General features: G+C 40.1%; 2 protein-coding genes across 3 annotated transcripts; one reads left to right on the forward strand and one right to left on the reverse strand.

The window, feature by feature from the left end:
* Positions 1-4,169: 4,169 nt before the first annotated feature.
* On the reverse strand, positions 4,170-8,511 carry LOC146464191 (uncharacterized). Its single transcript, XM_085130130.1, has 5 exons — positions 8,206-8,511; positions 6,666-6,954; positions 6,084-6,125; positions 5,858-5,968; positions 4,170-4,688 (listed from the first exon to the last, which is right to left on the reverse strand). The coding sequence occupies exons 1-5, from the start codon at positions 8,313-8,315 to the stop codon at positions 4,593-4,595; spliced, it is 648 nt and encodes a 215-aa protein (XP_084986256.1). The 5' UTR covers positions 8,316-8,511; the 3' UTR covers positions 4,170-4,592.
* A 58-nt stretch (positions 8,512-8,569) lies between these two features.
* Positions 8,570-27,285, forward strand: LOC146464192 (ubiquitin carboxyl-terminal hydrolase 16-like). Of its 2 annotated transcripts, none has more exons than XM_085130079.1 (17): positions 8,570-8,708; positions 9,422-9,510; positions 10,658-10,723; positions 11,795-11,892; positions 13,748-13,848; positions 14,499-14,596; positions 15,736-15,783; positions 16,990-17,082; positions 17,907-18,040; positions 18,309-18,396; positions 18,976-19,066; positions 19,896-19,984; positions 20,237-20,296; positions 21,449-21,628; positions 22,540-23,983; positions 24,911-25,131; positions 26,400-27,285. In XM_085130079.1, the coding sequence occupies exons 1-17, from the start codon at positions 8,570-8,572 to the stop codon at positions 26,751-26,753; spliced, it is 3,393 nt and encodes a 1,130-aa protein (XP_084986205.1). In that variant the 3' UTR covers positions 26,754-27,285. The 2 variants fall into 2 exon arrangements, with proteins under 2 accessions (XP_084986205.1, XP_084986206.1); XM_085130080.1 differs by having other exon boundaries at positions 22,543-23,983.
* The last annotated feature ends 689 nt before the right edge of the window (positions 27,286-27,974 follow it).

Raw genomic sequence — 27,974 nt, forward strand, 5'->3', positions numbered from 1 at the left:
ATGCCAGGCGTGTTTTAAAGTTTTTAATGTTTTCCTCAAACCCTACTTTAGAAGAGTTTGTCCTCAGAAGCCTAAGGGCTTCTTCTTTAACAAAGCCTTTTTTACGCCTGCTGGGTGGCAACTGTTGTAGTTTGTGTACTGAGATGTTTCAGTAGGTTTGTAATGTGTGCGCACGTCAAGAATCGATTCTTTCTCGAATCTCTCTCCCTTATAGACTGTTGTATCCAAGAATGTTGTTTCTAATTGTGAGACTTCAGCGGTAAACTTTATGGTAGGGTGGTACGAATTTGCTCGCTCAATGAAATGTTCTATTTCTTATTTGTTTGTATCCCACGAGCAAAATACATCGTCAATGAACCTTTTCCACGTTAGTGGTTTGTTAACGCTCTGCCTTAAGATCTCCTTTTCTATAGATGCCATAAAGATGTTGGCAAAAGCTACTGCCATTTTAGTGCCCATGGTAGTTCCGTGTGTTTAGAGATAGTCTTTCCCGTTAAATTGGAAGGAGTTCTCCTTCAGTATAAGGCTGAGCATTTCTCTGAGGAAATTTGTAGCTATAGGAGGGTTATTGGCATGAAAGTTCTCGTATGCGTTGCATACTATAGTTATTCCTTCCTCCTGTGGGATATTCGTGTAAAGGCTAGTGACATCCATTGAGACTAGAAAAGTGTTTCTAGGCACCCTAGTGCTTTCAATAAACCTTATGAAATGTGTCGTATCTTTAAGATACGAGTCCTGTATTTGCGCTATTGGCTGAAGTAGTTTGTCTACGAATGATGATAGGCGTCCACACCCAGATATGATGGGGCTTCCGACTAATGTCGGTTTGTGAATTTTTGTGAGGGTATAAAACACTGGGATTCGAGGCGGATTTTGTGTTAGGTTAAACCATTTAACCGTCATTTCGTCTTTGCACCTTGTTTGGTGAAGACCTGAAAGTCAGGATGGAAAGGGTCATGAATCAGATGAACAGTAAACAATATAATCTATTAAGGACTGGGTAAGCATTGAAATGATTAATCTTCATCATTATTTGTATCTTCAAAATGATCTGTCAAGTTATTTTTTTTAATTTGTTGTAACTGATACCTACGAGCAAACTGCTAATTAAAAGGAACGTCCGGTTACTATAAAGTTGTTTTTATCGCGCTCACTACAATTATAACAAAGTTTTCATTAAGGTGGCCGAATACAGTTTTTTAGTGTACAGGTGTTAGAAGACGTTATTTGGAAACTATGTACTTCTGGACGCCCAAAATTGGTATGGTGTAAGACTAACTAAGAAGGAATGTATTTTCGTGCGTCTTGTTGAGCTTAGTACCGTTTCCATGGCAACGCAGAGAAATATTTAACGTCCATAAATAATAGGTTTCCTTTATTTTTAGAAAATGTACTCATTAGATTTTTTCCATTTTTTTTGTATTTAGAAAAACTCACAAAACACTGACACAGTTACACTACTTTCATGTAATTTTAACAGAGAGATCTCCTGTAAATATCGATTTTGTATTTAAATGTTTTGTGAAGTTACCCTCTGTTAGATTTAAGTTTCTTTTTGTAGACGAGTTACGCTTTTAGGGAACTATTTTAATGCAAAATTTCACGAAATTCTAATGAGCGGTTCCTTAGAAAACTGTTCATTCCCACGAAAACAACCAGTCACAATTTTTTGGTCTAATGCGCATGTGTGGCCTTAATTGGGTTTCGTGGCAAAGATGAAAGCATGTATAATGTCTTAGTGAATGAATTTGTTTGCTCGGAAAGAAAAGAAAAAGTGTCCAGAAATGAGAAACTTAGTTATTAAAGATCAAAACTTAACTTTATTATCCAATTCATGTGAAATTGAGGGATCACTTCATCGACCGCCATATAAGCGTACCACAACCCTAGCGCGCGCTTACAGAATCTGCAAAGCGCGCGTAAAAACTGTGTTCGGCCACCTTAAATCCTTAACTAAGTTGTTGCATATCATTGTAAACTGAGATAACCTTGTATTATGTACTGTCCTCTCTTCAGATTCTGTTTCTTTATGCCCGTTAATACGCACAAACAAACACAAAAAGGCAGTAATCAAGAATCAATGCAATCTGGGAACTGGAATGATCAAACTTGAAAATGCTGGGCTCCGGGTTCCGCGCGAAATGTCTTTGGGCTCCGGGCTCCACAGCCAAAAAAGGATCAGGGCTCCAGTCAGTAAAATGATAGGGCTCCGGGCTCCACAGCAGAAATTTCAGGGCTCCAGGGCTCCAGGGATCCCCCCTTTGGGACCCTGGTTTATACACCATGACGGGCTTAGGTCTCAAAAAAAAATCTCAGCATGCGAGCAGCAAATGTGCCATGTTATGTCAATCACCGTTCTAAGATGAGCTAATTATCTTTGCGCTTTGTGATCCTTGTATGTCATCAAGGCGGTTTGCTCAACGTCTGGTACTGTTACTGTTCATGTCACATGTCAAAAACAGTTATAGTTAATGGAGCTGTGCTCTCTGGGTGCCGGAAATTCCGGCCGTTCCAAAAACATACCGTCAACAAAACAATTATCGGTTATCGATTTTAATGGTAGAAAACATGGTATACAAAGAGTTGTACAGTTGTTATATTTTAAAACATAGAGGCTTGGGTTAGCCTATTTTGACATATTAAAGTAAGAGCACTTTTAAGGCTGTAATTTTATTTTTTTTTTTTGTAGCGAACGATAATTGGCGTGACATCAAAATTGTGAACCTCGACTAAACCGCCATTCATGCAACTTGACATAAAAAAAAAAAAAAAAAGAAACACGAAACTGGCCCGGCCACGTACTGTAGAATGGAAGATCGAATCCGGCTAGCTCGAACTCCAAGTTTCAACATTCCCGTTCTCACGAACGATAAACTCGTTTCACGCGAGTCCAACGTACTTATTTGAGTCAAATTGATTTTCATTACTTCCTGGATGATCATTTTTAAACCGTGGGGACACTCACTTTTCATTGGCGGGAAATAAATTAGATTTTTTTTCTCTGGTGCCACGTATCGAAAAATATAAAAGTTGCGTTCGACAAGGACGTCACTTCATTCCAACTAAACATTCAACATGTTTGCTAGCAGTAAATGTTTAGTTTCCGTATTGCAGTTTCCGGATTCTGGCTTTTAGTGCTGCCCAAAAGTGAACAAAAGCTTTCAGATACGACAACAACAAAATGCAGGAGGTGGCCGGGAGGGGAGGGCAAGGAAAGGACACGAATCCCTTCACTCACTGCTCCCCGTCTCTTCCATTGTTTTGCTCCTCCTCTCCTACTCTTACAAACGGGTCACCTTAAATTCAGGATTTGGTTTGAAGGGGAAGGCGCATACTCTTGAACGCCACTACTCCCTAGAAACCCAATGCTTGTTCCCAGCCCACCCGGAACGCTGCTTAAAGAACATTACTTGTTTCCATATTCTTGCAAAAAATGGCGACAACTTGACAAAAAGCAGGACAGTTGAAGTTTTCCCCCTTAAAATCGTTCAGAAAAGCAGTAATCCAGATATGGGAAGTTGAAGCATAGTTATAATTCTTTTAACTCAAGGGGGATTCGCAGAATAGCCTATTCAGTATACTCGGGTCTTACATTAGGTTTCTAGGTCTTAGGTTTAGAAGAGACCACTATCTGTGGTTTGGTGGGTCCTGTTCAAAGTATAGGAGTTTTGACCACTTCCCTAAACGGTTTTTCTGAGCTTTGCCTGGAGGTTTACTACGTCACGACATGCTTCAATGACTCTAGAGCTACATCTTTTTTACATGCACAGCTGAAAATGGACAAGCCAGGGTCTTTTACCACCCTCGAGTTACTCAGTTTCCACAAGTCGACCTTATTTAACCACGGTTAATCCTTCACGTTTCCGTCAGCACAATTTAGACTAGTGATCGTGTTATTTGCACTCCTCCAGTTGTCTCAGTAGTTCCAAAGACACTTTTTTGTCACTTGTGACTGAAAAGCTCTCCCTGACTTAACTTCCCAATGGGGTTCTGTTAATGTGATCCCATTCTAGGCACCCTGTAGTATTAATGACCCCATCATAATCAGCCCAGTCATGAAAACTCGACCACATTCAGGTGCACATCCCCATCAGCCCAGAAGCATCCACCCTGGGGTAACACTTGAATTCTGTAATTGAGATTGTAAGTTGAAACGCAATACAAGCACACATGAGTATCTTGTTTTATTAAATTGTCCCAGTTATGTACAAAATACAAACACTTCACTCCCCAAAACCCTCGTTGGCCCGAATGCCACTAGAGAAAAACAGTATGCAGCTATAACCCAGAGAGAATCTTCGGAAGAGAAACAATAATTTTGTTGCAGCTTAAAAGTCCTTTGTTGCCAACATTGACCCAGCTGCTCTGATATTAATTTCACTGAATTTTATTGAATAATAAGTTAACTTATTGCACGTGACTGCAGTTAACTTAAACTGCCACACACGCATTCCTTCCTGGACGAATTCTATATTTTCAATGGCGGCTACTTTCTAGTTCATATATAACTGAATGATTCATCAGTTCTCGTAGTGCACACATCTCCTGATTGGTTGTTATCCCTCCACTGGACCTCTGTTCGGATTGGTTGTCTATCCATGAGGATACACCTTTTTCAGCCAAGGTCTTGGTAAGTAACGAGATCCATCGAATTCAACAAAGTATTCCTCAAGAATCTGGTGAACAATCTACAAGGAGGGAAAAGAAGAGACTGTGAGATGATGAGATGCTCTTTAATACTTTATGGCCTTCTGCCCACAAAAAAATACCCCAGTTTCCATCATGGCTTTATTAGTATTAAAATCCACAATGTACAACACACCACCTCCATTTTGTCCTGCACCTTGCCTATTACGTTTGAAAAGAAATGCATTGCAATAGAAATTCTATGGAAAAATGTGACTGATCAATGTTTTATATGTTTTAAGCCTGGTGAACAAATGATAGATGAATTTTCCAGTCAATGACATACCGCTGATCGACATTCCAATCATAGCAGTATGCAGGATGTTTGTCCCATGAACCTAGTTTAATGGCCTTAGCTCCCACGAGTCTCCTGTAGCTCAGTGGTAGAACATCCGAACTACAGTGTAGTAATCAGAGGGTCATAAGTTCAACTCCTGTGGAAGAACTTGGATTTTCTTTTTCCCACTAACGCCTTTGTCACTGACGGAAAAAATTCATCTATCAATACTTTAAATAGACATTTTATTAAAACATTTTTTTAAGGATGTGCTGTTAGAGCTGCAATTACAGCTGTAAGTAAATTTTACTTGAAATTCAACATATGGACAACTTTGTTTTGGGAATAAAAGGAATTTTTTTGGGAATTCACCAAGCTTAATACATTCCATCACATTATTCTACTGTGCATATGCCACACATTGACATTCCAATCCTCGCAGTATGCAGGATGTTTGTCCCATGAACCTTTTTAACGGCCTTAGCTCCCACGAGTCTCCTGTAGCTCAGTGGTAGAGCATCCAAACTAGTAATCGGAAGGTCTTAGGTTCGGCTCCTGATAGGAGCACTCGGAATTTTTTTTCAGAGTATGTCTGTGTCATTTACTGATTAAATACATCATTCTAATAATTATTTATTCACCAGGCTTAATATGTTCCATCACATTATTTCCAACTTATTTTTGGTCGGACAAAACACAGTTTAGTTATAAGTTTAGTCAATCCCATCTACAAACTGACTGAACATTAATGGCATTAAAAAATAGTCCAGACATTAAGTACAGCTGGCTACAGTTAGGATTTTGTTGGAACTGAAATCTCTGATGACTGACTTTTAGTTTCAAAGTTCTGCTATGTTTACCAGATGGTACAAATTTTAAACTCCATGTGCATACCTTGGTGTTTGTAATAACTTCAATATTCTCTTCAGGGACATAAGTAATTTGGCTACTTGGCCGATCTCGTATGTCAACAAGAATGGCGTAATTTGGCATATCACGCCAATGCTGAAACAAAGCAAAATCACTGGATTTAAAATTTATAGCCACAAATATACCAGTAAATGTTATGAATGTGTGCATGGAAAAAAAGGTGAATAAGTGAATAAATGGAAGAAATTACCGTTTTATCTCCATGATTAGTCCTTGTCCACTGTTCTGATGCCTGTCAAAAGAATTTATTATAATTATAAATAATTATGATTTAAAATAAGGGGTGGCAAGACAAGTACCAAATGTGTTCAACAACAAGCTTAAGTCTTAAATTGGTTCTGAAGACTTCACCAATGCATGAATTTGACACTGTCAAATTCAGATCAGCTATGTAATTTAAAAAACAACTAACAATTTCTTCACCAGTTCAGAGATAGCGTCTGGTGGGAATATTGAGACAAGTAGGGTTGGATTACAGTAAACAGGGAAGTTAGTGCACCATGTTTCACGCACTTCTGCAAATTTTAATTTAAATAAATCAATATTATTTATTTTCATTAGTAGTCACCCTGCAATGCCACACCCTGGAGTAAACGCTGCACTTTTGACTGGCCATATTTGTGTCCTGAGGGTTTTGTTTTAATTTGTTCTTTTTGATCTGAGATGGAGTTTGATCCGAGACAGTGTAACACTGCTAGACCCCACCCTTGGAAACTTTCAAGTACCTCTCCCCCCACCCCTGGTATGAGTCTAATCACACTACCAGTCATACCTTCAGTTTTTCATCCCAGCCAATAATAACACCACGGTAATTCCAAAGCTTATGTCGAATGACTTGACCCACTTGGAATTTGATCTCCTTAGGCCTGGGGGTTCGCGGCACCGTTGACGAACCAAAGTGTCCATTCTTGTCCTGAAATTTTATAACTTCTTCAGCTGGGCATTCCCCATCTTCATCATCCAAGAGCAACATCAACGAGTGGGTCCAATTAGCTATTATTTCTGGCCATTTCTGCCATTCGAACATACCCCCACTAAATAGGCTTAGAGACTTTGAAATCCTGTTGAGAAAACGATGACCAGTATCTTCAATGCCCAGCCAATGATTACAGGGAAAGAATAGGCCAGTGTCCCCAATTTTGACAGGGGTCCCACACTGATGTCTATGCAATGATGTAATACCAAATTAAAACTGTAGCCAAAAGAAGGTGGGGCCATTAGACCAGTATTTACTTTACTGCAAAAGAGTGGATTACTCCCTTGATCTATCACTTAGGAGTGCCGCCACTTTATCCAGCTTTAAACAAAGCCTTTCCAAAGTGATTGTTAAATAACCTTTAAATCAGTGAATTCCTTGTATTTCCTTTATTACATACTTCTTTGTTAAATATCATATGTACAGTATATAATTTAGTAATTGTAGCTTCTTAATTCTTTAACTTTTTCCTTACTGATGAACTTCTATTTTGTTTTAATTTTTATCACGTAAAATTAATTATTATTTTTGTTGATGGTTTTAATCTTGGAGGGCCCTTCTGTAAATCACTGGTTTTAGTGAAGTAATGGCATCCTCAATAAAATACATCATTTGACATTACAAATCTTACATTACTGGCTGATTGGCAAACATAAGGTCTGAAAATAGATATAGGGATTCTATATGAAGCTCTAGACCAGGTCTGAAAATGGGTATGGAAAATAACACATTTAAGACTTCATTGGGTCATGCCCTGGAGAACCAAGCCCTGGTTTGAGGACTTCCTCATATACTAGTCCCAAGTGTAGGTTGGAGCATGCTTTCCAGGCTGTCAATTCTGACCCACTCTGTTTATGACTTTCACTTGCATTGAAACCAATGAAAATAAAAGACCCACTTTTTATAAGAACATTGCATTCAGAAGCAATGGTCTAGTTTCTTTTTGTAGAAAAAGTTGGAAAAAATGTGAAAAATATTTTCTGGCCCATTTTCTCAGGGTCCCAAGGAGTAACGGTTCAACTGAGCAGCCAGTATACGTAGTTCGAAAGCCGATTAACTCTACACAATCAAATGTTAATTAATCGATGTTTTCAGCTTGTACTTTTTTCTGCAAGGAACTGCAGCCTGTTTAATCTTCTAATTAACCTTATCCTTTTATCTAAACTTTCATTACTTGAGAAAGCTTCTTGTTTGATGAGTCAGCACCACCATGCAGGAAGTGCAAAGTACAATTATTATCAAGGTACCTTGCTTGGGCTATAATCTTTGCCTTGCCTATGACACGTGCACAAATGTACGTTGCATTGTTTAAAGTTTTAGGTGACTGAAAACTTACTGTTTCATTAGCTGGGCCCTCTCACCCGGAGATGGAGCTGTCCACTGACAGATTAAATACTGTAAAGGTACAGCCAAAAGCAGCACAAGAAACTGCAGAGCGCGAGGCATGGTTCACAAATTTCCTCAGCTCGTCTGACTCAAAATGCTCACAGCACTATCTCAAAATTCTATCCCTCACTCTACCAACCACTGCAACATTTTGCCGGTTGCCGTTAACGAGACGTGTCGAGACGTGAAGCCTTTCAGTACAGTACAGCTCCGTGTTTTCTCATGCTCGTTGAACAACGAATCAATATACTCCACGAAGGCAAAAACAGCGAGGGAATCATCCTTGTCACCAGGCTGCCCCGGCCAAAATTGATATGAGCCCACTGTTTGTGTGTTGGCGGATTCTCACCAGTTCCAAAATGGCGAAAGGAGCGAAAGGAAAGCGAAACTCGCAGAAAAAGAAGAAAAATTCCAAGGGAAACGATGAGATTGGTGATGAAAGTGTCGATGAAGGTGAGAAAAAAATACGTTACCGATTCCTTCCGTGCAGACTATGTTTTTTTTTTCGGCACGCCTACATGAAAGAATATCGTATTAGATCGAAGGAATGCATGTGGTTTATAAGCTTAAGCATGCGCCCAAAAGTGAATTGAACATTTTCTTGTTAATATATTGTACTGCTTTAACTTACATTTGTCTTTCAAGGGTATGGCTTATGTTTTTAAGAGCCTATAAAGGATTTCAATGATTACTATTTCTTCTCAATTAAAAACCACAGATAACGTGACAACTTGAAGATGATTCCGTGTAAAACCGGAAGCGATACCAAGTGAAACTTATAAAAACACTGCTCGGGAACTGAGTAAAAGACGTTGTTAGTGTTTCTGCAGAGTTGTTTTAATACGAGTGGAAGTTCTGAAAAATAAGACACGCGTTATACTAAACTGCGCCGATCAGTTCAAATCTTCAACATCCACCCCTCCCCTCGCTTCCTGGGCATACCCTGGGCAATAGTTTACAATAATTCTGAAATTCTGAGGGCTTGCAGACTTTCACCATGGAGTGTGCACAAAGACAGTGTTCTGGGTGTCGAAAAGATTGTAATATAATAATCATTATTGTATGAATCATATCTTATCGGTTTGCCATTATATATGATAAAAGTATGTAAAATGTTATAATGGTATTAAATAACAATAATAATTATAATTATTGTTATTTTCTAGGTATGAAAAAGTGTCCACACATTTCAAAAGCAGTCAAGCTCCAAAACTTACAAAACAAAGTTCCCCACACTACCCTGGGTCAGTGTGTGGTAAGTTTGCATGTACATTTATATACCGGTAATCTTTTAATCGTTTTGCTAGATAATGCCAGGTGTTAGATTCATCAATGAAGTGATTTCTCCAACAAACCACACCAACAAGTAAAAATCATTGATAGAATTAAACAATGTTCCATAGTCACCATGATTGTTGGGAAAAGAAAGTTTGCATGTGAAATCCAGGGTAACGCTGGGAGGTGAATGGCAAATGATATCTGAAGTTTTTGTAGCCAATCAGAGAGCACAAGAAAATGGTATCCACTGGTTTGGTAAATGCTAAGTAATTACGCGGGATGCCCTGAAGGGGCATACCGTGTCTAAAAATGGGTCAATTTCTTTTTTGACGCGGGATGCCCTGAAGGGGCATACTGTGTCTAAAAACGGGTCGATTTCTTTTTTTTTTTTCTTCCTCGTAGCTATAAATCTGTACATTAATTTATTCATTAAACTCACCCCTCTCCTACTCGGGGTGTATTGTTCTGATTGTCTTCAACAGAAGCAGCCCAATCAAAATCCATTCTTGTCGCTTACATTGCGAGGGAGGGGACCCACTCACCCCTACCTGTGTGACGTCAACGCATCATTTGATCTATTTATTAAAAACAGATTAAATTTGGCGCCATATTGTTAACATGTTCTGGACTCAAGTGTGCCATTTTCAAACGGAAATTTCACCATTTTGAAGCGGTGAATCGAAAGAATAACTTCTAAGAAGCACCCGACATTTAAAAGAGTGGAAATTGGTAAATTCCTGGCGAAGGAATCGTGCTTTGTTTGACAGTCTTAGACCACGACGCGAGACTGAAAAGAGGTCATTGAGAAGCTTACGTTATCGCAATGGAATTCCCGCAATTTTCCTTGAAACCCTGAGTAGCGTAACACAAGGGAAACAACGTAACGCGATCATCGTGACTCAAACTATTCCATTAGCAAGGATAGTTTTATCAATCAGCGAGGCATACAGTTGGAATAAATGAATCAGCCCCAGCATCACGCGTAATGCCAGTGTAGCAGGCATCTTGTTAGTATAAACTTGTGCACTTTCAAATTAACTGGTTTTCTGATCACTTGAACACACTAAATATCCAGTAGGGTCTTACCCAGCTTCACTTAAAATGTTGTTGCTTTGTGATTTTAGGACTGTGGTGAGCTAGATTCTTCTGAGGGGCTGGGTGTCTGCATTTGCCTTTTTTGTGCTCAACAGGTATCAAAACTATAATTTTTATTCATAATTTTCTTACTATAAATAAATTAATTAAATATTAAATCGCAAGTTGATTATCACAAACATGACTGATTGTCAACTTCAAATTTCTTTATATTAATAACTTGTGAAAGTACAAATATTGGTTTGAAGCTTGCCCTATTGTATATTTACCAAGGCTTTGTGGCTTCTAGTCCATGCACATTTGGTTTCTGGTTGCTTTAAGGACGGTGCCTACTAATACCGAAGTATTTTTGTGCGGCTTATGACTATGCGGGAAAAACAGATCTTAGCAAGGCCTCTTGGAATCCAAAAAGAAAATTTGGGGTAACCACGCATTTTTCAGAGATAATTAAGCAATAATATCTCTAAAAAGCGCCAAAATATAAAGCAATGTACGGGATTTTTTCCTAAATTCAAGCTTAATTATCTCTGAAAAATGCATGGTTACCCCTAATTTTCTTTTGAGATACCAAAAGCATTTGCTAAGTTCTGCTTTCTCCGTATAGTTTTAAACCACGCAAAATTATCCCTGTATTAGTAGGCAGCACCCATAGGAAACCCGAGTATCTCGAGATGCGCAGAACGTATGCGCAGTAACAATAGTAGGCACCGTCCTTAATTTGTCTTTGCCATGGTTTTGGTTTTTTCCCCACCATGTTGAATTTGCAGAAGTCAAGATCAGCAAAGACAAGGTTTTTTCTGCGTGCTAATAAACCAATAGTTTTGAGCTGCACTGTACTGCTGGGGGTAACCCTATACATGTAATTAACAAGCATCCTATCCCGGTGGGAGCTGCAATGCTACAGAAACCATGTTATACCCTGGCCACGTGGACCACTTTTAAAAGCTTGAGTGCAGCTATACCTACCCACCTTCATACACCTCTCTTAGGTGAACACTGGCATGTTGACTCATCACCAACAAATTTCACTTGTCTCTGTAAATAAACTTCCTTTAGTGCAGTTAATGTCTCAAACACAGGTATACATGTATAGAGGTGGTCCTGAGGGAGTCTCCCTTAGAGAGAGTTGACTGGACAATCATTAGAAATTATTTTTCTGCATCCAGGGATGTGACAGGAGTAGTGAAGAGAAACATGCTTTGTCGCATAACAAGTTGAATCCTTCTCACAGCATTGTTGTTCATCTTCAAAACTGGGTTGTATGGTAAGTGTTACTTGGCAACTGTCGTGACCTAAATTTGTATGGTCTGTACTAGAGACATTGTTCTTCTACACAATGTGAAAGGAGGGACCTTTAGATGAGAGAACAAGTCTTCAGGAAAAATATTAGGATATGAGATTGCCATGAGTAGAAGTAAGGCATTAAGAGGTGAAATATACATGCCTTGAGTGAATCATAGTGATAATAATACTGAACAATAATTTCAGTTCAATAGACTTGAAACTATATAATTATACTTTCAAGCATTTTGGACATGCAACTAGGTCGAGTAGTTTCAGAACAGTGGCCTTTATAATAGAAATTTCTGAATAATATTATTTTTTGTCCTTTACATAGGAAAGTACTTTGTCTCTGCCTCATTGGATCCATGATACATGTACTGGGAGCTAACTGGGTTTTGGCAATCTGTTGGAGAAATGCATTAGGCCAGACAAAAAAAACTGTTTGTAGTTTGTGACCTGTAGGCTAGTCTAGCTTTTCACGTGGGGGCTTGTTAATATTAAGTTGTAAACAGTATTAAAGACTAAACCACAGGTAGAGTAACCACCAATTGAAAACTATTTTTGAGTCATCAAGAATGCTTTTGTGGTAATAGCTAAGTTGTTAAGATTACCTGCAGTCCCACTTGCCAAAATGGCAGCCCCTAGATGATAGTATTTCTTCATACAGTGGCTTTGAAAATTAATGTAGGTAGATTTAATACTGTACAGTCTGTACAGTCTTGCTTTTTGAGGCACTGACCTTCAAGGCTAGGAACAGTTCAGTGATGTATGCAGGATTCATTGTAGAGGGTGGCATTATGGGATTACTGCAAATAAAATAATAATTAAAATTAAATTTGAACTGAGTTCTAAGTGTGTCAATAATATTATAATTGTGGTCTACAGATTTCATCCGGGAAGGCTACATTCCTGTTACAATGAGATTTGACAATAATTGTTAAATCTCATTGTAACGAGAATGTAGCCTTCCCTGGTGAAATCTGCAGACCACATTTATTTTGACATTGGGAACATGGTTATATATTATTGTTATGCCCTACAAATCAAAAACACTACATGTAACAAATTTAATCTGCACTCAACTTATAAAAAGTTTGTGGCCATATCTCAAAATAATTTTCATTTTACGCCCTCAATAATAACAGTATAAATTATCCCTATATTCCGTACTAGAGGCCGAAATATTTTGTTCCCATTCGGTCCCATGAAAAAAGACCCTCTAAAATCTCTTAAGGTGGCCTCACAAGCTTGCCAATTTCTAATAAGAGCAAACCCAGTTTATGGACTGAGGGAATAGAAACATTAACTGTAAAGGAGAAACAGTAACTGTAGCCAGGGATCAGAATCTTTACATGAGCTGAGAGAATGATCCTATGCCACCCCTGTTCCATACTGAGGCCCCATTTATATAGAGAAAAGTTTTCCTGGGAAAGAGGGTCACCCTCCCAGCCGGGTGAACTTCAGCGAGCGTTTATATGAGAAAAAAAATTGACCCCTTTGCCCAAACCAACAGTGCTTGCGCATGCTCTGATTGTCTCGCCTTGACGGAGTTGACCCAGCTAGGCGAGCGAAAGTGTTCATATGGAGAAAAGTTGGCCCGGCTAGGAGGGTGACCCTACCATCGAAAAAGGGTGACCCGGCTAGGCAGGTCACCCTTCCAGCCGAGCCAACTTTTTGTTTCTCATGTAAACAGTTCGCCAAGTTTTGTAAGGAAATGTAGGAAAAGTTGGATTGCCAAGGGTAAATGTAGCTCGGGTAGGCGAGTGACTCATCTACACAGGACAACTCTTCTCTACGCAAACGGGGCCTGATAGACCTGTGTTTTGTCATATCAGGTGTTATGCATGCGATGATGAAGTATCAGTTGAACAGGACTCAACTGTCCATAACTGCATTAAACTGATGTTGAAGGCAATGAACTTGAGCCCTCCACCAGGTAATTTTGTACTCAAAACCTTACTGCTCATCACTTGCATAAATTTCTGATTCCATCCACTGTGGTGGATATAGTTATATATCATTGCTAGTTAAAATTGATCTTTGGATGCCCCAAATTCTTGTAAACTTAATACGTTTTGTGGGCTAATACTATTGCAAGGCGTTAATTTTGTGGTGTCAGCTAGTAGAGAAAAGAGGTTAAAATTCAAAGCCCAATAAACTTGTACAAATGTGCCCTTTGTTGTTGCCTCTTGTTTTTCAACAGAAAAAAATGCATTTATGTTCTTACTAGTTTGCCAGTAGGAACTCATCATTATATAACATTGGTGGTTCAGAGTCAGTTTTTGTTTTAGTTGAGTGTTAGTTGTGTTTAGTTCTCTTAATGTAATTCTCATAGCCTGCGAGCAGGCTCCCGAGTCAACTAAAGAGTGAAAAGAAAAATCAGCAAGTGGAGTGAGCAGAGTGTGGTCTGGGGGCGATAAAGAAAGGGAGGCATCAAAAGAATGTCCACAGGCTCCTTCCCTTTCTTTCTTGGTCACAGACTGATGTCGTCTTGCTCCCTCGCTGATTTTTCTTTTCGCCAGGACGATACCTCACTTGGAAGTCTGTTCACAGGCTCATTATTTTGTATTTGATTTGTTATGATAGAGCTGGAGGTGTCTTTGTCAAGTCCCAACAAGCCACCTACTGATAAACCAAAGAAGGATGACTTGAAGAATAACAGTGAAATAAGGAGCAGAATCAAGGTACCATGACCTAATTCCCCAAACAACCACCCACCCAGCCACCCTTGAAAGGGCTGAAATTGTACTTTCATTGTGCCCACTCCACCCCCTCCACCCCCAACCTTCATCTTTTAAGCCCCAATATCAACATGCATATTCTCCCCACTGCTCTCGATATAATTTTTTATTGTACTAGTTGGGTAAATTTGCTCAATCACCAAGACATGTTTTGTCTTAAGTTTGTTGATCATGTCCTTCATTCTCATCACCGTACACTGTACATGTCTGATCAGGTAATGACTTTGTAAGGAGACATTAGATGAGAAGGATGTGTCACTTATTCAGTAATGACACAGGCATACTCAAAAAAAAGGAAATCCGAGTGCTCCTATCAGGAGTGGAACCTATGGCCTTCCGATAACTAGTTCGGATGCTCTACCAGTGAGCTAGAGGAGACTCGTGGGAGCTAAAGCCATTAAACTAGGTTCATGGGACAAACATCCTGCATACTGTTAGGATTTAAATGTCAATATGTGGCATATGCGCAAATATGGAAATAAATGTAATGGAATATTTTTAGCCTGGTGAATAATTATAAATGAGAATGATGTATTATTCAGTGAAGACATTAGATGCTGGTTACTGCTGGGGCTTAAAGGATTAAAGCAAGAACTGTCATTAGGCTTTGGAGAAGTTGGCTTCACTAGGAAAGTAACTGCATGGTTATACATTGTAAGCTAAAGATCTCCCTGGCTTGCTGTCCTTTGGTCCTTCTTAATTCAAACTCTGAGTTTCCAGTCATTGTCATTGTAGTTCCCAGCCATGATAGACAGCCATGCTACTACATTCTCACATTATACTGTCACACTGCAAGCTGTCATTCTTAATTTGCCTCATATCCTTCATGTCAACTAAAATGTACAATTCAGTTACAAATGAAATTGAAACAAGTGATAGCTAAAGTAAGAGGGGAAAGAGATTTCTTGCAGTCCATGCTCTCACCAATATCGTGTGACTCTTCATGCCTCTTTCCAGGTTTAAGATATTTAGTTTGTAGATGATGTGCACTATTTGTTTTAGCCAACTGATTGCTGTACCTCAGTGCTCCTGACTTTCTGTTGCATCTGAATGAAAAACTGTTCCGCCTTTGATATTTACAGGGTCTGACAAATCTTGGTAACACTTGTTTCTTCAATGCTGTCATGCAGGTGAGAATATTAATGAATGTGTATTGATTGTTTAACACTAGATATTACATATTACAGTACACATGTCAGTATGATCACTGGACAAGAAACTGTTTGGCCCAATTAAGTCCTTTGATACAGTCTGAACACTGCAAACTTCTTCAAGGTACAGTGTAGCATGGTTATGACAAGTAGCAGTGGGTTTCACACTATACATTTTTCTAGAAGAGTTGTGCAGCCACGTTCCAGCCTGCTAATGCTTCTGCAGTGAGTTCTATGTTACTAACTGAGACATCCCTCCACACCGACCTCATTCAGTCAGTTGTGTGATGATGACGTTTATCTATTCTCTCTTTCTTTTTCTATTTTGTAAAACTGTATGTAAATTACTTTCTAATGAAGCATGTACATGTATCAAGCAGTTCAGGTCATACTACAGCATTTTTTTTTTATTTCACTCACCTGTATAGACCTTTTTCATAAATGGCGGCTGATTTGTTATTCTTTTCAATATATGTTAATTAGCCCTACTAACCTCATTTCAGAGTAAAAATTCTTTTGAATTTTGCACATGCTGACGAGGCTAGTAAGGCTAATTTTCAAGCCCATTGACCTATCAAATGGCCGATAAAAGATCATGTGCAGTGGTTTTATATCAGATAAAACCTTCTCCTTATTAGTATGCGGTGTTTAATGTTTTTCTAGTATGCTAATTTCCAATGTCACAAAAGCATCATTGTTATGAACTCTCTTGACAGGAATGTTTTATCGGATCTAAAACCACTCGGCTGCACCTCCTGGTTTTAAATCCTAATGAAACACTGCTACTCGTGTTTTAAACATTACATAAGGTCACAACTGATGCTTCCAGATTCTGCTGAATAGTTCAGTCTTTAACTGATACTAATTAAAAGAAGGCCTTTATCCTGGGCACATATTACTGGCACCTTACCTTGCACAAGAGCGTGGATCCTCACACACACAGTTTATGAGCCTCACATGCATGTGAGGTGAGAAAAAAAAGCATCTCTCCCCAGTCGCCCTCTCTGTTTAATACACTCGCTCCAGACCTTTCATTCAAAGACCGCGCCAATCATGCATATGACAGACCAACGAAAAAAATACAACTTTTTTGAACTCTTATATGCATGTGTCCAAATAAAACAACAAAAATAAAAGATATACTGTTTTGTTGCAGTTTAATGTTCATACCTCCTTTTGTTCTAGAACTTGTGTCAGACAGAGCTGCTCCATGTTGCAGCATCGTGTGCTGCACAAGAAGGCTTTTCCCAACGTTTATCACCTACAAACAAAGATGTGGTGAGTATAATGATTGAGTGCACTAATGACAGGAACTTAGTTTCTTGGCCTACTCAGGTGGCTGAACAAAGACACGCTTATGATTGGTCAGTTTGATTGAGCAAGTGTCTCCATAGGCCTTTATCACACGGCGGCCATGTTGAGTCTCAGGAGAATAAAAAGCTTTGTTTTTGCACGGCAAGCCTCGCACTGAATGCGCATCTGGCCAAGGCTTGCTGTGCGGAAACAAAGCTTTTTATTCCACCCGAAACTCAACATGGCCGGCGAGTGACAAGAGTCTATTGTAATCCAGAATTGCAGAAAAGATTGTTCTTTGGTGGCTGATGTTTCGATAGCCATCATGAACAGACATCATCTTCTGACCATTAGGTCCACACAATCCACAGCTTTTACACGTATAAAAGATTCTGATGTCAAGGAAGAGGTGTTTCTGTAATAAATGGCAACCTGATCACAGGTTTCTCCTACTTCTCTTGGAAATGAGTGCTTTACATGTAATACACGATCACTTGTCAGATACTGTACACACTGCAAAGGTCAGATTCTACCCTTACTCCTGTCGTCTGTCGAGAAACAGTATTGATTGGCACTCAGCACGTAAACCTGTCTCGCCATTTGTGCATTCCTGATGTGACTACCGGTAAATTCTGATTGGTTCATGCTAGCGAGATAACATCCCTGTTGCTAACGGAATAACGGATGGTTTGAATGAATGCGTGATGTTCTCTATTGTCCAAGATATTAATAATTAACCAATTTTACGGAAAGTTGTTAAATCGAGCATTTGAAAATTAACAGCAGACACATTTTTTTGTTCTTCACAGCCTGCACTTGACGTGACCATTCAGGACGGGCCTGGGCCAGTCACCAAGGCACTGTGGAAATTGTTGCAAGATTTCAGAAGCTCATCTGGTAGTACTTTAAACCCAAAGCAACTGTTCGGAGAGATTTGCAAAAAGTATGGTAATATTTCTTAAACTGCTGATAATTGAATACCTTTCATATTTTTCTTTACCCCTTGAAATGTAGCCAAAAGAAATTGTTTTGTTGTTGTTTTGTTTTTTCCCAATGAAATTCAAATGGGGGATTTCACCTGAACTTTCGGTTACCAGTAATTTGAAGGAAAGAAAAATCTTGTTTACGGTCTCAGGTCTGCCACCTTGTTATTTGCTGCAAACGTCCTATTATCACAAAACTGATGTGAGTATACGTTTGTTCCTATTAAGGGCTACAAGATTCAGGGGATACAGACAGCAAGACAGCCAAGAATTACTGCGTTATTTGTTGGACTCCATTCAGATTGAAGAGCTTAAGGTAATTCATCTGAAGTGCTACTTTAACTTTAACACAGTAGCCGCACTGTGATTTTAACCGTAGGCTAAGTGATTTCCAGTGTACAACATACATGAAGAATATTGACTCAATAGGTAGAGCACCGAACTGCTGAGCGGGAGGTCGCGCGGGCTCGAAAACCCGGCCGAGCCCAACTCGAAAGTGCTGCCTTTGTTTTAACATCTGCAAATGGTTAGAATTTCACGTAGCTCGGATGGCGACGTGGAAATGGCGGTCCCGTTTTCAATTGTAGGTCATAAAAGAACCCGCACTTTATCACGAATTCTGGCTGTGACCACACTCAGTGCAAGCATGTGGTCGGCATGGCGTGATTCTCTGAAAGGCATCTGAGTGAATGAGACCACAATTCTGTTTAAGTCAGTTGGATTTGCCGAGTGTTGGGAAACAGTTCTAGAACTTAGAACTCTGGTTGACGTACGTGAATTGTCACCTTAAAGTCAATTTACTAGGCGTCAAATAAACTACCGTTTGGTTTCTGTTGCATTTTGAAACGATACCAAGGGGAGAACAGTAATGGTTTTTCTTGCTTTGATTTGTTAGCGAGTTAAGAGAGCTATCCTGAAAAGTTTCGGTGTGTGTAGTGAAGACGACTCCAAGATGCTTGACGACAACAAACGAGCGCAAGTGAAAGGTGAAGCCTCTCATACTGTAATGTTTGGGTGCTTTTTACATAAAAGTAACTCTGTTGTGAATGTGTGCCGCTGGCACTAAGGACACAAATGATGGGGGGGCTCAGTGGGAAATTCATGGGCTCAAAGATAATTCTCTGATGCATCATATGATTAACATGATTTGGAATTTTGCATTTCAAGCTGTATTATTTTCCTTCGTCGTAAAACCTGTACAGGAAGCTGGGCATAATGTGAAATTCATCCGCACTTCTTTGTGGCCGAGCTTCTTCAACACAGTCATGTTTTTATTCTGACATAATGTAGACTATAATAACAGATGCACAGTTTACCACGAGGAGACGAAAAATTGATTTTATTCGTACTTCATCAAAATAACAGTATCGGCTCCGCTGCCGTTAAAAACAGAAAAAGTCATCAAATTTGGAAGAAGGATATCTTTGTGGTACGGTTCAACCCAAACAGTCCCCGTTTTGCCCTATTAAAAATTGCTTTGTAGTGTTCGTCTTCTCTGTCGGTAACTGTTCAAAGCGTCTTTTGATTTCGGAGGTTTGACGGGAGAAAATGGTTTCATCTTCTACGACAATCCAGAGTCAGTCTAGTCTGGGAAATTGCAACCACATCTAGATCTGGAGCATTCACGAACGCCCACTAAATGTCCCACTGAATTGCTGCCTGGAGTGACGACAGGCAAATTTTTTCATATGTCACCTAAAGTTAAATAACAAAATTAATCCATCGAGACTCGGCCATCCGGTTTCCCACATTTGGATTGGCAAGGGCGTCAACTGAATGATCAATTGAATTGTTATTGCATTTGTCTTTATCCAGAGTATGGTGCTTGCGTTGAGGCACCGCTGATTGACAGCGTGTTTGCCGGCAGATTCGTGAGCATTGTGATATGCCGTCAGTGCCAGCAGGTTAGTTACCAGGCTTTTTTGGCCTTTTTTTTATTACATTTCTAACTTAGTTCCATGGCTTAGAGGAATGTACTATTCATCCATGAACCTCGAAGTGGTTTCTCTCGTTTTATTTTCTCTAAGGCTCGGAGCCAAATGGGAATTTTTGGTATTGAAATCAGTTGCCATTACAAGAACGGCGAGTGTTCTAACTAAAGTTGAGTTTAAATCTATATCTCCTTCCGGGTCAGTAATTGTAATTTTCTGTTACAGGAATTCAAAGTAGAGGAAACATTCCTGGATTTGTCTTTACCACTAACAGCACCACAGCAGGTATGAGTACCGTCTTAATAACTATCACTTATCAGTCACTTAAGCATCTGTCGATCAAAGAAACACTGTTGCATAAAAAAAGGTGTTTACAGGACTGAAATGTGGCATTTACACTTGCACGAGTTATTTCTTGTGACTCTGTTCATTTACATTAGAGCTGTTTTCAACTAAGTGTCGCAAAACGAACATTATTACGCTGTCCAATCACAACAAACGCAAGAAGCGCAATGAACCAATCAGAACGCGAAGAAAATGTATGTAATCGGCGTAAAGTGCAGGTAAACGCGAGCGAGAAGGACACGATTGGTTTTGGTTTTGCTTCTCATTGGTTCAGAACGTGGCGCGAGTTTTACTTTCAAATTACAGAGCGCAGTGGAGTACAACCAAAGGAAACGCGAAATTACTTTCGTTAATCAATTGAAACCGCTCTGTGCCAGTCAAGAATCTCATACCAGTGCTAGCTCATTGAGGCAGGTAGCTGTACAGGATCAAGATTGTCATTGTTGTTAACTTTCCAGTACCAATATGGCAGTTTGTTGCTTACTCCTTTTATCTCGTACCGATTTGGGGAGTGTTTAGGCTAAACAGCCGGAATCTTGTATTAGCAGTTGGCAATACGATACTCTCTCATTTCATTAATTACTGTAAAATTCCGAAAATTGTCTTACCCAAAAAATAGCCCCCTCAAACCTCAGAAGCAAATAAACCGTCCCGAAAATAAGTCTATGGGCTGTTGGGGGTGAACCATTTTTTGGCTGGTAGACTGCAAAACCGTCGGTTTTTTTTTTCTCTTGAGATTCACGGCAGGGACACGCGGATGGCCAAAAGAGTGATCATGACCTCGCGAGGCGCGAAGTGTTACAAGCGTGGATTCTCACGCGCGAGCTTCACATCCACGCAGGATGTGTGCGACAATCTCACTTTCCACTTTGTTGCTCACTCCAGAGGTTCCCTCCCGAGAACCTCGCGGGTTCGCACGACTTACGAGCTGGCTTTCAATCGATTGAGCTTAGTGTTTTATACTGGTCCAAGCTAGTTTCACTACCAATCTTTGTCAAGCCTAGCATCACACCCCATCTCCGCGAAAACAAATCATTCCCGAAAGATAACCCCCTGAAAGCTCCTTTGAACGAATCTTACTTTATCATGCAGGAATCGTGGAACTTCAAAGTTTTCACTGGCGGAAAACAGAATCCAAAATCACCCAGGTCTCCGGCTAAAAACAACGATGAGTCGGAAAATCTCAAAAGCGGGGACGCAGAGTCTGAAACAGACGGCAAGGGAAAGCATCCGAGTAAACATCAGCTGAAATCGGCCAAAAGAGCTGATAGGGTATGTTATGAATACTATCGCGGAGATCACCTCTCTAATTGGAATTGAAAGATTGCTAGTCGAAGTGCACACATCAACACGGGTAGGTTTGTACTAGGAAGCTTCCCGTAAATTTTAATAGTTTTTTGAAATTTCTCCAAAATCCTAGCGTATAGATTTGAAATTAGTCTTTGATCCAAGTTCAAGTTTGATTGAATTCTTGCCAAAGTGATTTAGTCATTCATGAGGACAAAATCGGAAATCACTTCGGCGAAGGAGGTTTGGTAATGTATCTCAATTATCATAAGATTTGGTGAACTTCTACCTTGAATATTTCACAGAATTATTATAATTGGTTTGAGCAGCTATATCAGATGCTCGATAGAGTGATTCATCCGATTTCGAAACACCTCGAATTTGCTTTAAAAGAAAAAAAAAAAAAAAAGACTCGGCTGCGCTTTTGTGTTTTTCAATCCACTTTTCAGTGTTGGAAATCGGATGAAACACACTACCTCGTGTATGGTAAATCACTCCTGATACGGAGTTGTAATCTTCCTTCCTTCCTTCCTCCCTTCCTTCCTTCCTTCCTTCCTTCCTTCCTTCCTTCCTTCCTACCTTCCTTCCCTTCTTCTTTTGTACGTTATGTTTAAAAAACGAGCTAAATCCCGATAAAACACGTCCTGATAGATTTTTTGAACGGCTTCAAAACATTTCTGGAAAAGCGTGTGTCAAGAGAGTTCATGCTTTTGTGAACGTTGGACTGATTAGCATACAAGAAAAACATTAAACACCTCATACTAATAAGAGGAGGTTTTATCGGGTTTTAAAACCACCGCACGTGATGTTTTATCAACCATTTGATAGGTCAATTGGAATATGAATTATTAATGAGTTTTTGAATTGATAATTAACAGTGGTTAATTTCTTTGTAGAAGAAAGGGAAAAAGGGCAAAGGCCATGGAAAGGGAGCAAAAGGTAAAACTGCTCACGAAGCAGTGGATAACAAGAAATCAAACAAGGATGATGATGATGAAGAAGAAGAAGGACAAGATGAAGAAAAGGAGAAAGATGCAAAAGGGGAAGACGATGAACTCGACAAGATGAACGTGTCTGATTTGGATGCCAGTGATAATGAACAAGAGCACAAGCTAAACGAAGGAGTTGCGATCGACAAAAACAGTGCAACAGAGTTACCGATTGATGCTAGTGATAAGGGATCTGAAGAGATGCCTGATAATGATGCTTGTGTGGAAGATGAGAAGAGCAGCTCGCAACAGTCGCGAGAGATGGAAGAGGTTTTCAAGGCTAGTAATTTAGAAACAAACAATCAAGAATGCGAAGGAGAATCTCTTGATGACGAAAACGCAGTTTCATCGATGGACATTTCAAATAGTGGAAGCAACGAAATCATTTCGTCGAAGTGTAATTCAGACAATGTGCAAAGAAATACAGAAGACCTAGATGAGAACGAACCCTGCCCGAGTCACCATGTTAATCGGCTTTCATCGACAGTGACTAGTGATTCTAAGGCAGAAAAGGAAGACCAGCATTCTCACGATGAACCGGAATTGAAAGAAGTCATTGAAAGTGATGAAAGTGTTTTGTCGCGCAAAGATAAAATTGTTGAAGGAATCGTAAACCTGACTTTAAACGCTAGTTTGGAAAAAGAGGACAATGATTTTCAAAGGGAAGGCGTTTCCAAAAACTCATCGTTGGATTGTACATTTGATTCGAGAGGTGGTGATTTGTCGTCATCGAATTGTGCGAAAAATAGTTTGAAAGACGGCACTGTTGTGTTTGAAAGGAGAGAGGATGAAAGTCTTGTTCCAACGGAAAGCCTACCTGGAGGTAACTCTGAAACTGCGTCTGTAAACGAGAAAGACTCTTCCACCAGTATCGCCACCACAGAGGGTTCTTTAAACGGAGTGGAAGGGGATGCAATCAAATCACAAACGAACCAACCCGAAGCAGAGCTTGTGAAAAATGACGAATATCTTGAACAAGGAATAGAAATTACAGAAAATCAAGAACCTTGCACCGATTCTTCTTCAGGAAATGAAACACAAGAAACAGGGAATGCAACAATAAAGAGTGAAGGAATTCCTGAAGAGAGTGAAACCGATTCTGAGGATGAACATGAACATGAACATGATTCGGGAGCCAACAAGACCCTAACACTACAGCCTGCCTATCACCCCTCCCCTGGGGAGTGCTCTGTCATGTCCTGTTTAAGCCAGTTTTGCGCCTCTGAGTTGTTGGATGGTAGCAATAAGTTTGCTTGTGAGGAGTGTAGCAGGAAGGTGCGGCGTTTGAATACATCCAACGCGACTGAGAGGGAGAGAAACAGTGGTGACGAGGAGGATGATAGCGATGAAGGTGAGTGAACTCTTTGTCTTCTGGTAATATTATGAAAAGGGCAAAAAAAAATTATGAAAAGGACTGCAGCGTGACAAGTTGGTTGCGCTAGTTTGGAAGGAAGAAATTAGATTAAACAAACAAACAAACAAACAAACAAACAAAACAACACGAAATGCGAAATATTGCACCCACACTCCCGCTGTCTCCACAAACGCCCCTTCTCGCACCAGTAGCCATAATTCTTTTTGGCACTTAGAACGTTCGGACCATGTTCGAGACAGGAAAGGACAGGAAATAGAGTTTAAATGTAGGTGGGCTTATAAGGGAAAGGGAATTATGTCAGCCCAGTCTAGTAGGACAGGAAGTAGTCGATTGACTTAGGAGCCATGCTTTTTTGGAGCGAAAGGAGTTAAATCAGTTATGGAGTCTGTTGAACGATTTCGTCCTTACGCTCTCATTACTCCCCTTCCCCACCCCACCCCCCCCCCCCCCTCCTTCTTCTCCTCCCTGGAAAAATGGAAAATGGAAAAATCAAGAGGAAGATCTTATTTAAAAAGTGTGAAGAACGAAATGCCTTTTAGATCGTGGATCGCTTTTTTTCTGTTTCCTCCTTTCTGTCTTATCCCCTCCAAGGAGGTAAGTAAAAGTAAGTAAGTAACTGAATTTGAGTGTCAGTCATTCTGGCGTCAAGACACAAATTGGTGACACTATAATGAAAGGTAAAGCATCGTTAAAAGTTCAAGTATAAGCTACACACTACTTAGCCTCCTAATTAACAAAGTAAGATTGATATTAAATTGTAGTACAAGGATGTTTTATCGAATTCTTAAAAGAAAATCACAGACTTAAACAGATACTTAAATTACAAATGACAGAGCCTCCTTAATCTACTTGTTGTCCATGAATAGCAGTTCTCTTGGTTTTCTCTAATCTTTTTCGATTCAGACGAATGTAAAGGCGCCAAGGCTGCAAAGAGCAAGGAATCTAAAGAGCAGATCGTCTACACAGTTGCCACCAAACAGCTGCTGATATCTCTTGCTCCTCCTGTACTCACTCTTCATCTGAAGCGCTTCCAGCAGGCGCGCTTCACTCTTCGAAAACTCACCAAACACGTGGACTTCCCTCTGGAACTTAACCTGGCGCCGTTTTGCAGCAGAAGTGGAAGGGTGAGTGAAACCAGTGACATACCGATCCTCGTTTGGTGAGGGACTCGTTTAGTCGTCATAAATGTAGTGCGAGGATGGTCTCGAATGTTGAAGGTGTCGACATCATCAAAACAACGGACGGGTTTGTACTATGATGCCAAACATAATACGCTCATCGCTCTGCTGCTGGGCCACCCATCCACCCTCAATCAATCAATCAATCAATCAATCAATCAATCAATCAATCAATCAATCAATCAATCAATCAATCAATCACAATCAATCGGTCAATCAATCAGTCAATCAGTCAGTCAGTCAGTCAGTCAGTCAATCAATCAATCAATCAAAATTTACTCACCCCACAAATACAAAATACAAACAGAAAAAAAAACCATGACACTGTTACACACGGGCACAGAAAAAAAAAGTGGTGACGAAGCCTAAAAAGAAACCACAAGGCTTACACTAGTAAGCTTTCTCGTTAGAAATGTTACAGGTTATAATTAATTGCTTAGGTAATACAAGACGGGTAATGAAAAGATATACAGTCAACTCCCCTTATTGCGGACGCCCTCGGGACCGTGAGTTAGTGTCCTTAATAGCGAGAGTCCGCAATAGCGGGAATTTATTTCAGCCACACGTCTGTAGTTTATTCATGCAGGAGATTTAGCTGTTGTCCGTATTATCGGGGTGTCCGTAATAGCGAGGTGTCCGCAAGGCGAGAGTTGACTGTAGAGGAAAAATATTTACGTGGAAACAAGATTTACAAGGAATACAAACTTCTCCAAGTTTTAGGTCGTTACGCTTACTTAAAATATAATGTAGCTGGATTGTAAGCCTAGCTGGAGAGATTTCAGTTATCGTATTTCCCTCAATTGGAGCGTGAGTGATAAGATCTTTTTTCGTTGAGCTCTTTAATGGTGAACCTTTGCCTATGGAGACTGATTGACACGAAGTTGAAATCGTTTGATTGACTGACTTCAGGAATTGATTGATTGATTGATTGACTGCCTGTCTGACTGATCGCGCGACTGACTGACTGCAGTGATTGATTGACTGATCTACTACTATATTGCCTGCCTGCCTGACTGACGGACTGAATGACCGACCCACCAACCGACCGACCGACCAATCGACCGACCGACCGATTGATTGATTGATGATTGATTGACTGACTGACTGACTGACTGACTGACTGACTGACTGACTGACTGACTGACTGATCGACTACTCACTGAACGGAAACTGCTTCGCGATGTGTTTTACTATGATTCTTTATTTCTTCCCAGACTCGCGCCGATTCAGAAGGACAAGTGCTGTATTCACTCTATGGTGTCGTTCAACACAGCGGCAACATGAACAGTGGCCACTACACAGCTTACGTGAAGGTCAGCGAGCCGCCAGTGAAGGGTCTTTATGACAGGGTCACCAACATGAGTGAATTGACAGATTTCATCACGAACATGTGGACCGGAAAGACAGAGGCGAAGCAGCGTAATTCCAGATGTCGTCACGAGCCTGCATCAGATGGCCAGTGGTTTCACGTTAGTGATTCTAGCGTTAGCTCAGTGCCAGAGACTAGAGTGCTCAAGAGCCAGGCGTATATGTTGTTTTACAGACGGCTACCGCTCTGCAGCAGATGACGAGGGCATGATTATTTATTTAGCTGTAAGAGAATAGATAGGCTCTTGTGGCCGATAGACCGGCTGTATCTTTGAAAAGCTTTATTTTTACTGGACCCTTATAACCTGCAGCTGCATTGTTTTTTAGGCTGGGAGCATTGTTCTGTTGTTCTTACTTTTGTCCTCTCGACCAACCATGTAAGAGGTTGTAAAAGGTGCAGGTCCGCCCCCCCCCCCCCCCCCTTATAGCTTGTTCGAGCTTGTATCCAGCTAGCTTGTTCTTTTTGTTCGACTACGAGTAGTCGAACGAGAAGCCACACCTCGCCTTCTCATCCACGCTTCATGTTTCTGCTCGGCAGTTGACTTTCAAGGAGTCCCGCTTTAGGGCAGTCGTACTAGAAGGACGCGCGAGCGCGCGAGAACATCGCCTGTTGCGTGTATGTGCCGTTGGAGAGGCTCCCCAGCTGCGCGTCGCGTTTCCACGCGACAGGCAATTTTTGCATTCGCTGGAGTGTTCTTCGTACTTCAGTAAAAATTCTTGAGCGAAAAAAAAGATACTGCCCGCAGCCTAGCCTTTGCTTAGAAATTTCGCTTTCTTTTTGAGAACAATGGACCCAAAACATAACCGGCATCCTGGAGGTCAAACAAATAAAAGAGAAACCTACGTTTCTCCGCCTAGGTTATTTTCGTTTTCCATTGCGTTTCATGGTACTAATTGCATAGCGTTTTAATGCAGAAAACAAGAAGGAAAGCATAGTATTACAAATGAATACCAGAGAAAAGTGTTTCAAATATTGAAGATTTATATTTTGCCTTGCTTTGTAATAAGCCCAGGCTACCAGTATTGTTTACACTTTGTTTTTGTTCTCCGGTTTTTGAATACTACTTTTGAATACTACTACTTTCAATGAGAAAATTAATGTTGAAGCTGATCGGAGTGTTAATGCTCCATCTCTCTGTCATTAATATCTAAACATCATTACGTTATATGGAGGTCAACTAGAAAATCGGATGGTTAGCTTGGCCTCCATCCTCAATCGCTACCGCAAAATTATTCAACATAAATTAAACGAAATTTTACCACAACAATCTTTCTAATTAATTATGAGGAAATAAAGGTTGTTGTTGTTGTTGCTGTTGTTTTTAATTTCAATTTCCTTCAGTTTCTTTTGTGACTGCAGTACACTCCCCTTTCTTGATATCGACTATGTGGAATGTTTACCGTAATTTACTACTGGCTGT

Source organism: Pavona decussata, unplaced genomic scaffold (assembly GCF_977016875.1).
Source record: "Pavona decussata unplaced genomic scaffold, jaPavDecu1.1 SCAFFOLD_168, whole genome shotgun sequence".
Lineage (NCBI taxonomy): Eukaryota > Metazoa > Cnidaria > Anthozoa > Scleractinia > Agariciidae > Pavona > Pavona decussata.

Excerpts from the sequence above, each read along its gene's own strand:
- LOC146464191 (XM_085130130.1), bottom strand. The coding sequence starts at position 8,315 with ATGCCTCGCGCTCTGCAGTTTCTTGTGCTGCTTTTGGCTGTACCTTTA. Across the intron at positions 6,126-6,665 it reads GCTGGGATGAAAAACTGAAG|GCATCAGAACAGTGGACAAG; the intron begins GTATGACTGGTA and ends TTCTTTTGACAG. Across the intron at positions 4,689-5,857 it reads AAGTTATTACAAACACCAAG|ATTGTTCACCAGATTCTTGA; the intron begins GTATGCACATGG and ends CCCTCCTTGTAG.
- LOC146464192 (XM_085130079.1), top strand. The coding sequence starts at position 8,570 with ATGAGCCCACTGTTTGTGTGTTGGCGGATTCTCACCAGTTCCAAAATG. Across the intron at positions 15,784-16,989 it reads TCTTCAATGCTGTCATGCAG|AACTTGTGTCAGACAGAGCT; the intron begins GTGAGAATATTA and ends CTTTTGTTCTAG. Across the intron at positions 17,083-17,906 it reads CACCTACAAACAAAGATGTG|CCTGCACTTGACGTGACCAT; the intron begins GTGAGTATAATG and ends TGTTCTTCACAG.